Source organism: Antechinus flavipes, chromosome 1 (genome assembly GCF_016432865.1).
Source record: "Antechinus flavipes isolate AdamAnt ecotype Samford, QLD, Australia chromosome 1, AdamAnt_v2, whole genome shotgun sequence".
Classification (NCBI taxonomy): Eukaryota; Metazoa; Chordata; class Mammalia; order Dasyuromorphia; family Dasyuridae; genus Antechinus; species Antechinus flavipes.
The window spans coordinates 316,160,542-316,174,984 of NC_067398.1; the positions used below are offsets into that span (position 1 = coordinate 316,160,542).

Genomic DNA, 14,443 nt, shown 5'->3' on the forward strand with positions numbered 1-14,443 from the left:
GAACAACAGTCATGAAGGATCAACAAGAAAACCTATAATTGCCTAGATGCTGTTTTAAACAGCTATCTATAATAATCTATATGATGTGGATTTTGTTCACATATGTTGTCCAAGTCTGTCTTCCTTTTGCATACAGTCACCTTACATTCAGAAAGGCACTTCCTTAAAGTATGCATTCCAAGATGTTCTGCTCTTGTTTATTAAGATTTACAGGGGGCAGCTAGGTAATGCAGTGGATAGAACAGCAGCCTTGAAGCCAGGAGGACCTTCGTTCAAATCTGGCCTGAGACACTTAACACTTCCTGGCTGTGTGACCCTGGATAAGTCAATTAACCCCAGTTGCCTGGGGGGAGGGGAGAGGGAGATTTACATTAATTTCAGTTTGAAGGCCAATAACTGTAGGGATACTAGTATATTTTGAAATTGTCATATTTAACCAAAATATTTTGGTTAAATATGGTTAAAATTGGTAAATTTTTGTCATATTTAACCTTATTTTGATCTCATATATTTTTGTGAAACCTGCCTACTTTGTCCCTGTGCTTAATATAGTGCTTGGCAAATAGTTGTAAATTTTCATTGACTGACTTGTTCCCTGTTCTAACTATTAGGACCAAGCAGAGCAAATTTGACCCTTATTGAAATCATAGCTTATCAAATACTTAATAGCAGCTATTGTAATGAATCGGGATTTAAATATGAAAGACAGTGTCTATTCTCAAGTAACTCACTTTCTTAGGGGAGCAAAATCACATATGAAAGATTTTGCTTGGAAGTGAGATATGTGAAGATCCTATGGTTCTCATGGTCCAGATGGCAACAAAGCAGATGATAGAGCATCAATTTCAATGTTATTTCCACTAATAAAAATCATATCAGTTTCTGATATTGAGCCATTTGCCAGTGCCAAATACTGGGTGGGGGAGTAGTTGGGGGGGGTGATGGTAGTTTTTTGGTGAGGCAGTTGGGATTAATTGACTTATGTGGCATCACAGAGCTAGTAAGTGTTAAGTTTCTGATGCCTGATTTGAACAAACATCCTCCTGACTTCAGGGCCGGTGTTCTACCCCTTATGCCATCCTCCTGCCTGCCCCCTCCCCCCCAGATACTTTAGTAGCAAGAATTTTCTTCTCAGTCTTTAGCAGATTTTGCTGGGGAACCTACAGAAGCAGTTGTTGGGCCATTTCTCCATGGGGGCTGGTTTTCAGGATAATGACTCTGTGGTTTGGGCTGGAAGCATTGACAATCTGTTATTATATCTTTCTAGTTTTAACCATTGTTCTGGAGAACTGGTGCCATCTCATATACTTGTATCTATTCTAGTTAAATTTGTGCTTTTTATCTTATTTCTACCTTGGTGAGTTTGTCATCAATAAAAATGTAGACCAATAGCCAAGAAAGATGATGCCTCGGCTTTTCATTAGAGACTTTCCTCTAGGTTTTATTAGCCCATTAGTTTATTTTTTGAACTATTTATTCAAAATTCTGAGTATTTTTTTCTATAAACCTAGTTCACATTTGTCAGTTTTATCTACAAAGTTTTGTCAAATGCTATGTTAAAATATAGCTTATAGCAATCTGAAGTTCCACTAAGCTTATAATGCTGTCAGAAATGAAATTTAAATTGGTGTGTGACTGTTTTGGCTCTTAGGGATCACTGATTCCTTTGATAAAAATGCTCACAATTTATTTAATATGACCTAGGATTTTGCCCAAAATGTCAGGTTTACCATTTTGAAGATTGCATTGTCTCTGCCTTTTGAAAATTGCAACATTTATCTCCTTTATTCTCTATATAACAGTTTTCCTGTTAACCACTTTACTCTTTCCAATCTAAAGATATTCTTCATAGTAAAGAAAATAGGCCAGAGAAGTTTATTTTTCTTCTGTTGGCAGGACACATCTGACTAAGATACTTGTCCTATCCCTTCTTTTTTCTTTCTCTTGCTAAAATTAGTGTTTTTATTTTGGCATAAGGTTGCTTCTGATCACACCTATTTTGCCAAGATTAATCAATACGTTTATATAGATTGACTTTAGAAACAAGTAATTTAAGATAATTTTTATATCTTAAAGATACATAAATGTGTGTCTACAGAAAATTTAGAAAGGTCTAAAATAATCTAATTAAGAGATAGAGCATTGTATAGTAGATAAAAAAGCCTTGAAGTAATAAAGGTTAATAATAAAAAATAATAAATTCAGATCCCACATTTTTTGGGTAGTTTCCTTAAACAGTTTTTCTTAGATTTCAGGCCTAAATTTGCCTTATACAACTTTTGTACTTTTTAGTTCTTTTCTGTAGGGAAAAGATGAACACATTTTTCTCAATTGTATATCAAATTCAGTAGATCTCTGCTAGAACTCAATTCTGTGTTGTACCTCTCTATATCATGTTTCCTTCTTCCAAACTTGGGTTACTTCTATGCTTGGATTCACATAGACAAAGTCATCCTCAGATATTAATTCCCTTATGTATATGTATATATAAAATGTATATACTTGCCAGATCTTGATTTTATCTCCACAACTGTTAGTTGTGCTCTTTTCACTTATTACAATAACCTCAAAATTTGTCTTCACTGGTCCATTTCTCCAGTTAATCCTCCACATAGTTATCAAAGTGTGATATTCCTTAAAACACAGGACTCTGTGACTCCCCTCTTTAAGATATGTTACTGTTAGGATAAAATACAAGCTTCTCTATTTGTCATTTAAAGTCTTTCACCTGGCTCCAAACTTGCTGTTCTAGTCACATTGTACATTGTGGTGTTCTCTTCTTTAAAATATAATGATTCTCTCTGGGAGCAGCTTTCTTGGGGAGGTTTTTTGTTTTTTTTTTTTTTTTTTTAATTTTATTTTATTTACTAATAACTTTGTATTGACAGAATCCATGCCAGGATAATTTTTACACGACATTATCCCTTGCAATCACTTATGTTTCGTTTTTTCCCCTCCATCCCTCCTCCCCCCCCCCCAAGATGGCAAGCAGTCCTATATATGTTAAATATATTGCAGTATATCCTAGATACAATACATATTTGCAGAACCGAACAGTTCTCCCGCTGCACAGGGAGAATTGGATTCAGAAGGTAAAAATAACTTGGGAAGAAAATCAAAAATGCAAATAGTTCACATTCATTTCCCAGTATTCCTTCTTTGGGTGTAGCTGTTTCTGTCCATCATTTCTCCAATGAAACTCAGTTAAGTCTCTTTGTCAGAGAAATCCACTTCCATCAGAATACATCCTCATACAATATCGTTGTCGAAGTGTATAATGATCTCCTGGTTCTGCTCACTCTTGGGGAGGTTTTCTAGAGGCAGCCTTAGTTTCAGTTGAAAGTAATAATCACTCCAAATGCAGCCAGGTGTTAAAAGTTCAGATCTTTTATTGCTTCCTCCAAAATAGCCCAGTTAGTTTTCTTGGTGGCCTATCTCTCTGCTTGTTTCCAAGAGCTCTTGCAGTTGTCTTTTGTCTCTGCTTTCTTTAGCCACCAGCCAGCACAAAGGTGGAAGATGGAATGAATCTGACTTCGCCTCTGAGAGTGGGCTTGTGGGCTTCTGTATCTCCCAAGTGCTCCTCTCCGACTCCTGGCAATGTTCTGAACTAACTCCTTTGAAGCTCTAAGAGCTTCTTTATTTATGATCTCCCGAAGGTTGACTCCTCCTCTGAGGGAGGGATTAAGGGAGGTGTGAAAAGTTACAAAGTTAACTTTGTGAATCTCCCATACTTGTGAACTCCAGTGAGTACTTAAAAACATTAGTGAGTTAGAGAATTTGCTAAGTAGCATGCTAAATTAGATAATTGTTGTCTCTATCAACTCTTGAGTTAACACTTTGTAAGGATTCCAACAGTACATTATTCTTCTTCATATATACTTCACTTCAGGGAAACTGACTTTTCTGTTCCTCACATGACATTCCATTGCTGTGCTTTTGTCTTTTCATAATTCATAAGTAGAATGAGCTCCTTTCTCTTGACTCTTAGAATCCCTTTATTTTAATTTAGATTTAAATTTTTAACAATTATCAATAGTATTTTATTTTCCCCAATACATTTAAAGATAGTTTTGAACATTCATTTTTGTAAGACTTAGTATTCTAAATTTTTATCCCCTTTTCCCTCCCCATGGTAGCAAGCAATTTGAAATAGGTTAAATATTTGCAATGCTTTTAAACTCTTTCCATATTTGTCACATTGTACAAGAAAAATCAGACTGGGGTGGGGGAAAGGGGAACATGAGGAGGGAAAAAAAAAGGTGAAAATACTATTCACTGAACCACATTCAATCTCCTCTGTTCTCTCTTTGGATGTGATTGACATTTTCCATCTCAAGTCTATTGGAATTGCCTTGAATCATTGCATTATTGAGAAGTGCCAAGTCTAGAACAATTGTTCATCACATAATCTTGTTATTACTAAGTACATTTTTCTCTCAGTTTTATTCACTTCACTCAACATCAGTTCATGTAAATCTTTCCAGGCTTTTCTGAAATCAGCCTGCTAATCGTTTCTTATAGAACAATAATATTTCATTAACTGTTATAGAGCATAACTTATTTCAGCCCTTCTCCAAGGCGGGGCATCCACTCAATTTCCAGTTTCTTGCCACTACAAAAAGGGCTGCCACAAACATTTTTGCACACATGGATTCTTTTGGATCAAAGAGTATGCACAGTTTGATAGCTCTTTGGCCATAGTTCCAAATTGCTCTCCAGAATGATGGTAGTGATGTGAAATGATCCAACCAATGTCTTAGTGTTCCAGTTTTTTCACATCCCCTCCAATATTTATCATTATATTTTCCTGTTATTTTAGCCAATCTGAGAGGTATGAGATTGTCTCAATTTGTATTTCTTTAATCAATAGGGATTTTTTTCATATGATCAGAAATGTCTTTAATTTCTTCATTTCAAAATCATCTGTTCATATTCTTTGACCAAAGATTCCCTTTTTTCTGTCAGAATTTCAAATACCTCTACTGACATGACCTTTCCTTGATTTCCCCCTGCCCCCCAGCTACTACTGCCTCCTCAACAAATTGTTTTGTATTGATTTTTTTATGCATTATGTATATTCTTATACTTACGGTGTGTATATGTCTCATTTCCTTCAGCCTAAATACAGTCTAAATTTGAATCTCTATGCCATTCTGATTGACCTTTTCTGGATGTCTATCAATATCCCTTTTAAATCATGGCTTGGATTTAGGTGGCCAAATTCATAGAAAGCTGACTCTTGGAATCAAGAAGACTGCAGTTCAAATCTTAACTTTGTTAGTTAATGATGCTCAGGTGTGACCCCTGAATAGGTCACTTAATCTTTTGTATCTCACTGTTCTCCTTTGTAAAATGGAAATAGCATTTTTTCCACCATGATTATGAGAATCATGTTAAAACACATTATTAACCTTAAACTTCCATGTAAATATCAGCTATTATTAAATGAAGCATGTACTGAAATAAACTGACCAGGACAGAGTACAGTAAAATAGTTTAATCACTTCCTGTTTCTGGCCCAAACATATTCATGGACTCTGAATATATTTGTTTTATTAGATGCCATATCCTATAGTTGGCTCATCTTAAAACTCATAGTTCCCTGAAGCCCCTCTGACTTCATAGACAAATTGCTCTATAGCTACAGCTTCTAATACTTCAGCCCAGTCTTCTAGCCTATTAACATCTTTTTGGATGTTGATCGCCATTCGTTATTTTAGCTGTTTCTTCCAAATTATCTGTAGATTGGGTAAACATGCCATCTATTACTTTACCAAAGCCAATAATAAAATCTTAAACCCAGAGACAAGAAAAAAATTCTGTCCCTTAGGCTCAAGCAGAATAAGTCTAATTCCGCTTCCAAATGATAATTCTTCAAATATTTGAAAACAGTATGTCTAAAATGGAATAGGGTACAAGTGTATACCAGAACCTAAGATCTGATAGACCCATTAACACACACACACACACACACACACACACACACACACACACACACACAATGTGCTTTATGCACAAACATTCTCTCAAATGTGTATATGTGTACATTTGTACAGTGATGAACAAACTTCCATCTGACAGTAGTATTGTAAAGATGAATGAGTATAAAATTATTTCAAAATTTGCAACTCTTTCCTCTTTCTACATATAGATACTTTTACATGTCCTATAAGTGTTTATAGGAGAAAGGAGCTCCGACTTATTATTTTCTAGGAATTTGGGGAGGAATATGTTGAGAAACATTTTATTTACTTCAACTTAAGAAACTACCTACTTAAAGACTACTCTGGTAGTAACCCTTCCATAGTCTAATTTATGATGGCAGATATATTATGATTTTGTTATTTTGTGTTGCTGTTTCATTAATTCCTTATTTTAGTCACTTATTTCTTAAAAATGCATAGTTTGTCAATCAGTCTATGTGTGTGTTAATTAAACTTACGGTAAGGAAAAACAGGCTCCTTAGAAAGCATATTACATTGATTCCTCTTATTTATCTTACATTTTTAGGAATTATTCTCTGATAGACTTTTCTTAAGAGAATCATCTTTACAATGGCTTCAGCTGTGATCAGTTCTGTTCCCACTACTGCTTCTCGTTTTGCCCTTCTGCAAGTAGATAGTGGCAGTGGTTCTGATTCTGAGCCTGGGAAAGGCAGAGGTCGGAATCCTGGAAAATCTCAAGCATTGGGGAGCAAGCCAACCACAAATGAAAAGAAAAAAGAAAAAAGAAGAAAAAAGAAGGAACAGCAGCAGAGTGAAGCAAATGAGGTAGCATGAAAGTTAACTGGTTTAAAGGGTTTTTATAATTTATTTGAAGATCCAAGTTCACATACTTCTTTTCATTATTATGGAAGACTTGACAGTTTTTCCAAAATTTTTCAAGATGAATTGTATAATAAATATTTTAAAGTAGATTTTTTTACTTGGGACAAATAAGAATGCAAAAATTGATTGATGGGCAAAAGTATACTTTTAACTGCAGTTCCTGTAGACTTGTGATGGAAAGTGCTATGAGAAAACTATGGAGAGTGGATTTGGATCAAAGCATAGTATATTCACCTTTTTGTTGTTATTGCTTGTTTACTGGGTTTTTTTTCCTTACATTTTTTTCCCTTTTGATCTGATTTGTGCAGCATGACAAATATGTTTTGAAGAATTGCACATGTTTAACCTCAAAAAAAGTATACCTTAACTTTGGAAGAACTTGGTTCAAGTCCAGCCTTTGAACATATTGGCTTTGCAATCCTGGGCAAATGACTTAACTTTACAGCTTCACAGGCAAATTTCTAAAACTTTAAAGTTTGACTATACTCCCAGAATGCATTAGTAGAAGGAATTTACTCACTGGAAATTCTTTATACTTCTAATGACAGGACTGGATCACCTATCTATCCTTCTTCCTTTCCAAGTTCTCAAAATAATAATGGAGGATGTTAAAAACAAATATTTGGCACATATGAAGATCCTTAATGAATTTTCATTTTGTTTTGTTTTTTAGAAAAACTGATCGACTTCTGTTTCTTGTTTTGTTTTTGCAATTTACTCAACATCAAGAAAGATTACTTTTAGAGCCTATATCTAAGTTAAGGTCTTGATTAAGTGTGGATATAGAATGGACTAGGAGTCAATCTCAAGACTAAATCAGACTAAAAAAGGAGAATGGGGTTTTAAACTGTAGCATCTGATTTAAGGAAGTTTTTTTGTTTTGTTTTGTTTTGTTTTGCTGAGGCAATTGGGGTTAAATGAAGGAACTTCTTCTATTCTTTACATTCCTATAGGGATTCTCTTTTTCATCCTATTTTCCCTGCCAGTGTATTCTGGATAATTATGAAATTATTGCAGTTAAAATCATGAAATATGATACAATTAACTATATTATGAAATATTATGAAGTAATGTAATTAAAATATGAAAATAATGCCATTATAATAAAAATAAAATAAAAAGCAACTAAAATTAAAAAAAAGTTGCATTGAAGAAGGAACATAAATGTCTCATCTTCTTGTATCTTTATCAGAATCTCTCATTAATGAGGTAGGTTAACAGATATTATTTAGAATTAAACTAGTTGGATTTGAGTGCTGGCATTATCCTTGATGAATAGTTTGACTTGAGATAAGTCATTTAACATCTCAGAGCTTCAGTTTCTTTATCTGTGAATTGGAAATAACTTACATAGTTTAACTGGGTTTTTAGGATCAAATTTATAATGTGGGTAAAGCACTTTCTAAGTATGAAATATCATATAAAAATCTTAACAATGGTTTTTGTATTATCTTGAAATTTCTGCTATGGCTCCCATCCCATGTTGCCTTAAAAATCAAATGAAAATTTCTGATCCTGGGTTTTTTTTTTTTAAGCCTTTCATTTTTCCTATCTTTCTCTCTCTTTATCTTGATTTTTAAGTGGAACTACTATAAAATTTTATATTGACTTCAAGAATTAGTCCCTCCATCACATTCAGGATGTCAGTGGTCAGTTTATTCAGGGTTGATCAGGTAATTAAACAAACTTTGATTTGTTAACCCTTTAAAAGTAACTCTTTTATATGCCTTGTAATTTTATCTTAAAAGCAGACTAGTTTTTCTGTTCTCCCGTCTTAATAATTTTATACTTTTGGAATAAAAGGAATTAAAGAATTGATAAAGTAATATTATGGCAGAGTGACTATTTTAATTTTCATTTGTCAACTCACGGATATGAGCAAATTAGGACCTAAAACAATATTTAATTATGTTTTCTTATTTGTAAAAATTAGATTGACTTAATTTTTAAAATTCTTTCCAGCTATAAATCAGATGATGATAGTATAATGCTTTACAATTTACAATATACTTTGAATCATGTAAGACCCTCACAAATCTGAATTAATATTTTATAGGTGAAAAAAATGAGGGTGCTATTCATAGTCATTCCTTTGTCTAATGGCATATAGCTTCTTATTCGTATTGAAACTGAACCCAAAGTATTCTGATGCCAAATCTAATACTTTTATCACTATCTCACACAGCCTCTCAAAATAATATTATTAATGCCCACAAATAATTTCAACCAATTGTTGTTTATTTGATGTAATAATTACTTGACTAATTGGGATCATTTTAATCTCCAATCATTAATATGCTATAGTTGATTAGTTAATAGCAATGCATATGAATTATTGTTGTTGCCTTTCAGCTTAGGAATATTGCTTTTAAGAAGATTCCCCAGAAATCCTCCCAAGTAGTTTGTAGCTCTCAACATGAGCTTTCATTGCCAAACCCAGTACAGAAAGACTTACAAGAAGAAAATTGGCAGGAGTGGAGACAAAGAGATGAACAGGTACAGTTTTCCAGATTATTATTTTTTCTTCATTCTTTGGTGGAGTTAAAAATGTGAATGTATCTATTTCAGATTAATATAGAAATGAATTAACATCATAATAACATATCTTCATCTTTGCCACTTTGTCGATGAATAATTGTAATTACATTTACTGTAATGGAATGAAGTTTTCCATAGCTTTGTACCATCCTTTAAGTTGTGCTACTTTTTATACCAAAATTCCATCATAGCTGCCACTGTGATTATCCTCTGTCTGTACTAGATTAATCTAATCCCTCTTCCATATGATACAACAGTAAATGTTTGAAGGAACCTATAATGAACTTTCTCCTTCCCCCTCCTGATTTTCTCTTTTCCATGTTAAAAATCTCAAGTTCTTAATATAATTCCTTATAGTTTAATTTATGTGCTTATTTATGTCTTATCTTTCCCTTTACAGTATAAGCCCATTGTGGATAAATGCTATTGAAAATCTTAGAGCAACATAAGAGATTTGGTGGGGAGGGTTGATTGTTTTTTCTCCATAGAAGATTAAGAGAAGGCATTTCATGGAGAGAATGTTACCTGAACTCTGCTTTCACCATGAAGAAATGGAGAGCAGATGAATCTTAGCATGTAGGAAAACGCATCTAACTTGCATCTAAAGGCACCGAGAAGGAAAGACGAGATCTGGGAATGGAAAGTAGTATTTTCCTAGAATGTAATGTGTAGAAGCGAACTAGCATGGGAAAAGGGTGGCAAAGTATGAAGAAGCCACGTGCTAGAAGATCTTGCATTCCAGATTGAGGAGTTTCTGCTTTAAATAATAATGGAAGCCCATTAAAGTTTTTTAAAGTTTTGATTAGAATAGTTATGTGTAAGATGACTTTGAAAGCACTAGATTGATTGTAGAAAGGAAAGACTAAAGAAAGGGAGAAAGAGAAATTACCAAGGGAGAAAATATAGAGGGAGGTTAAAAAAAAAAAAAAAAAAAAAGGTGGTAAAGAAGAGAGCTTTAGTGAGTACTTATAATTTGGGGAATAGAAGGAGCCAGTAAAGATAGAAATGTTCAAACATCCTGTTTTAAATTTCCTTTTTTTTTTTTCCCTTTTTAGGAAAGGATCAATATTTTCCACATTGAGGGACATTCTCTATGTGTAAAATAATTGTCCTGTAATATGTTTCTCCCCTCAAGTGGATTTATGTATAGGCATGTGCATCTTTTTGATATATAGTGCCTATTCAACTCCCTTTATGTCAGATTTATTTCTATTGAAAGTATGATCTTCCCTTGCCAAATTCTAATCATAATTCTTATGCCATGAAATCCATAATAAAACCATAAGGTTGCATTAAAAATTGAGGTTCTTTTTATTTATCAACCATACTTTATATTCGTATATCCAGTAGTGCCTAAGATGCAGTATACCTCTAGAGCATACCAGTAGTTTGGTAACTCATCAAAAAAAAAATTCTTTCAAATTTGATTTGAGACCAATTATATCAATTTACCTAGGAGGATATAGAGAGCAAATCCAAGCACATAGTGTGCTCTCAGTGCTCTGTGAATCAAGAACTGATTTCTACTAAGTTAAGTTGCAATGCAGTATACACATAAATGCATTACACTGACTAGTCAAACATATGTGCTTTTAAACTTATATTATGAGCCAACTGTTTTAAATAACTTCAATCCTTCAATATTGTAGGCAGTGTGGGAGAATTTTCTGTAGAAGTTAGATGTTTAAAATTATCTAATATCATTAAAATACCACTGCAAAAAAGAAAGTTTCATATAGAATTACTTGAAAAATTTCAGAATTTATATATTCACCCAAATGTTGTTCTTCAAATTTATTTTGTGAAGATATGTACTGTTCTAAGTGTTCAATTGATATTTAAGAAATGTTATTCTTTTTTATTGGTTCTTCATTCAGTTTAATGAAATTAAAAGGGTACAAGGCTTTGGAGTACACTATTTAGTATTTAGTATGCCTACTTGCACTTTACTTCTAAAGACACAGGTACCTCAAGGTGATTGGTGGGCTGGATCTCAAAAGAGTGAACTCTTATAAGAGAATCTAGGCTCTTTGTGCTCTCTCTTGCTTGCTTGCTTAGATTTCCCCTATTCACAAGACAGATGAGCCACAGAGTAGATCTACATTAGGGTAGGAGTGGTGCTCAAAATAATCTGCCTCTATAGATGGAGTTTACTATCTGCCAGGAGCAATTTGATAACTACTAGTTGTAGAAACACAAGATAGAGAAAGACATACTTGAACACAGCTTGAGATTACGGTTACAGGTAGTTTCTACTGATAGTGTTTGGGAGTCCCAATTCCTGTGGAGGACAGGATAATTTTACATTGCCTACAGAACATTACCCTAAAATCTAGCTTTTTAGACAGAGTACAGAGATTTCCAGGATAGCTGGAAGTTTTGGGATGTAGTTGCCAAGTTCAAGAGCTTGAACTTTCTAGAAACATGGAGTTTTGACCTGACATCCGTAAACTTATTTTTTATATTTTCCAATAAAGTTATTAAGCACCTACAATGTGCCATGCACTCTGCTAAATATGTAGGGATACAATTAATAAAAAGATAACCTTGTCCTCAATGAGCTTACAGTCTTAAGATTTTGATAACTGCATTTCATATAATTTATTTCCTTTGCAATGCTTTGTGTTTTTGTATTTTATTTTACTTAAAAATATTAATTGGTGAAGAGGAGGTGAGATCTATAAGTTTTATGAAACTGCAAAGGAGGAGTTCATGACACAAAAACGATTATGAATCCCTATTCTCAAGAGAGGGGGATTTCCTCATGCAGTATGCTGAATGGAAAAAGAAGAGGATCATCTACATACAGCTTTTTTCACCTTCCTCTTTAGAGAACAAGGCTAGTGAGTTATGCAGACAGTGAAGTTCTTATGGAAAGGGGATTGTTTGTTCAGTAGCTCCCAAAGTATATTTACTTTCTGGGGGAAATCAACAATAGAATAGTATTAGTATTGGTAGTAAAATTCCATAGATAGAAAAGGGGATTAAGATGTCAAAGTGTTATTTATTTCATAGCAACCCAATGTGAGTTCTTTTCTTAGAAAAATTGATGCGGTATTTGAGTACTTTTTGCGTGTGTGTGTGTGTGTGTATGTATGTATCTGAATTGTTTTTATCATAAGCATTGTTCCTTGATTGTAGGGGAGTTGAGGATCCCTTTTTACCCATATTTGGGGAAATTTACACATATGACAGTATTAGGAATATACTAGATTTTTCTGGACCAACTGCTATGGGAGCTTTAAACCAAAGATATATATATATATATGTATATAAAATAGCTTTTTATTGACAGAACATATGCATGGATAATTTTTTACAGCATTGTCCCTTGTACTCACTTCTGTTCCATCTTTTCCCTTCCCTCCTTTCCTCCACCCCCTCCCCTAGATGAACCAAATATATTTTTAATTGAATTTATTTTTTTCAGTGAACAATTATAAAATTCTCCCTTCAATAGTAAATTCTCCCTTTTACTTTTCCTCAAAAAGAAAAGAAAAAACAATACCAAATATTCATAGCCAAGCCAAATAGATTTCCACATTGGACATGACTAAACACTTATGTCTCATTCTGCATATTGAATCCATCACCTCTCTGTCAGAAGTGGGGAGGGGTAACATTTGTCATCTTTTGGTACTATAGAATCATGATCCTTCATGGTGTCTATCAGAGTTCTTAGAAAATTTCTTGTCTTTACAAATATTGTATGAATTGTTCTTCCTTTGTATGAATTTATTCAAATATTTTCAGATTTTTTTGAAACAACTCTCTTTTCATCACTTTATGTGGCATAATAGTTTTCCAAATTAATTCATTTACCGTAATTTGCCCAGCCATTCCCCAGTTGATACTTATTTACCTAAGAGATGCTTTAATTTTCATTTATTTTTTTAGTGATTCACAGCATTTTTTATGAGGCTACTCATAGTTTGGATTTTTTTTTCTTTGAGAACTACTTGTTTATATCTTTGGTATCTTGTCTGGTCATTTTTCAATCATACCTAATTCTTTGTGACCCCATTTGGGGTTTTCTTAGTAAAAGTCCTGAAGTGATTTGCCATTTTCTTCTGCAGTTCATTTTATAGATGTGAGTAATCAGAGGTAAACAAGATGGAGTGTCTTGCCCTGGGTCACACAGCTAGGAAGTGTCTGAGACTAGATATGAACTTCAGAAGATAAGCCTTCCTGACTACAGGCCCAGAATCTTAACCATTGAGCACCTAGCTGCCTCTTATATCTTTTGTCTATTTACCAAGAATAGCTCTTATTCTTATAATTGCATCAGTTGCTTTATTTTGGGAATGAAACTTTTGTTAGAGAAACTTGCTGCAAAGATTTTTTTGTCCCAGCTAATCATTTGGCTATATTCAGCCAAAGAGAGACCATGATCTTTTTCATTTGGGCGGGAAGGCAGGAGAAAGTCAGTCTAAAGCATCAAACTTAATCTGTGTAAACCAGGGCCCGGATATTTGAGGCCAGGGAATATTGGGTTTCAGGCCACATAATGATTATCAATTAGTTAAAAAATTTTTTTCAATGCTCTCCTTTGGAATTATGATCATTAGGACATCAACTAGATTAAAATAATTAGGCTTCAAAAATTTTAGTCGTTAAAAAAAGTTGTTAGGCACTGTATTAATCAATTATATGCTTGAATTTGATTTTTTTTTAAATGAAAGCCATCCTTAAAGAATGAAATTTTACTTCATTAAGGATATTCTAAAGAAAACTGAAACCTGTCAAAATTGTTCAATTCTTTTCTTTCCTCTGCCCCCTTCATTTCCTAAAATGTTTCAAGTTAGTCATACTTGTGAATTAGTACCCATTTGGAAATTAAAATTTTGGTATATATATTTGAGAGGAGAGCAGTTATAGTACTTTGTACTTACAGTTAAAGCTTCCCAGTTTGTAATGATTTTTAGCATTATAAAGAACTGAAGCAAAATAGGAGTTGAATATTTTAGATTCTCCTTAATTGTTATTTATTTTAACTTTACCCTATCTATTCCAAGCTACAGTCCTTTGTTTCTTTTTCCCCTCCTCAAATCAGCTTTATAAAAACTCTTTGTTGTCGT

General features: G+C 33.5%; 1 protein-coding gene across 5 annotated transcripts in view; it reads left to right on the top strand.

The window, feature by feature from the left end:
* GKAP1 (G kinase anchoring protein 1) overlaps positions 1–14,443 on the top strand; it is a 64,183-nt gene that overhangs the window by 12,271 nt on the left and 37,469 nt on the right. For all 5 annotated transcript variants that reach the window (XM_051966325.1, XM_051966309.1, XM_051966333.1 and 2 more), the window contains exons 3-4: positions 6,511–6,770; positions 9,180–9,323. In XM_051966325.1, coding sequence (XP_051822285.1) covers positions 6,555–6,770; positions 9,180–9,323 — 360 coding nt within the window. In that variant the 5' untranslated portion in view covers positions 6,511–6,554. The remainder of the gene's footprint in view (positions 1–6,510; positions 6,771–9,179; positions 9,324–14,443) is intronic.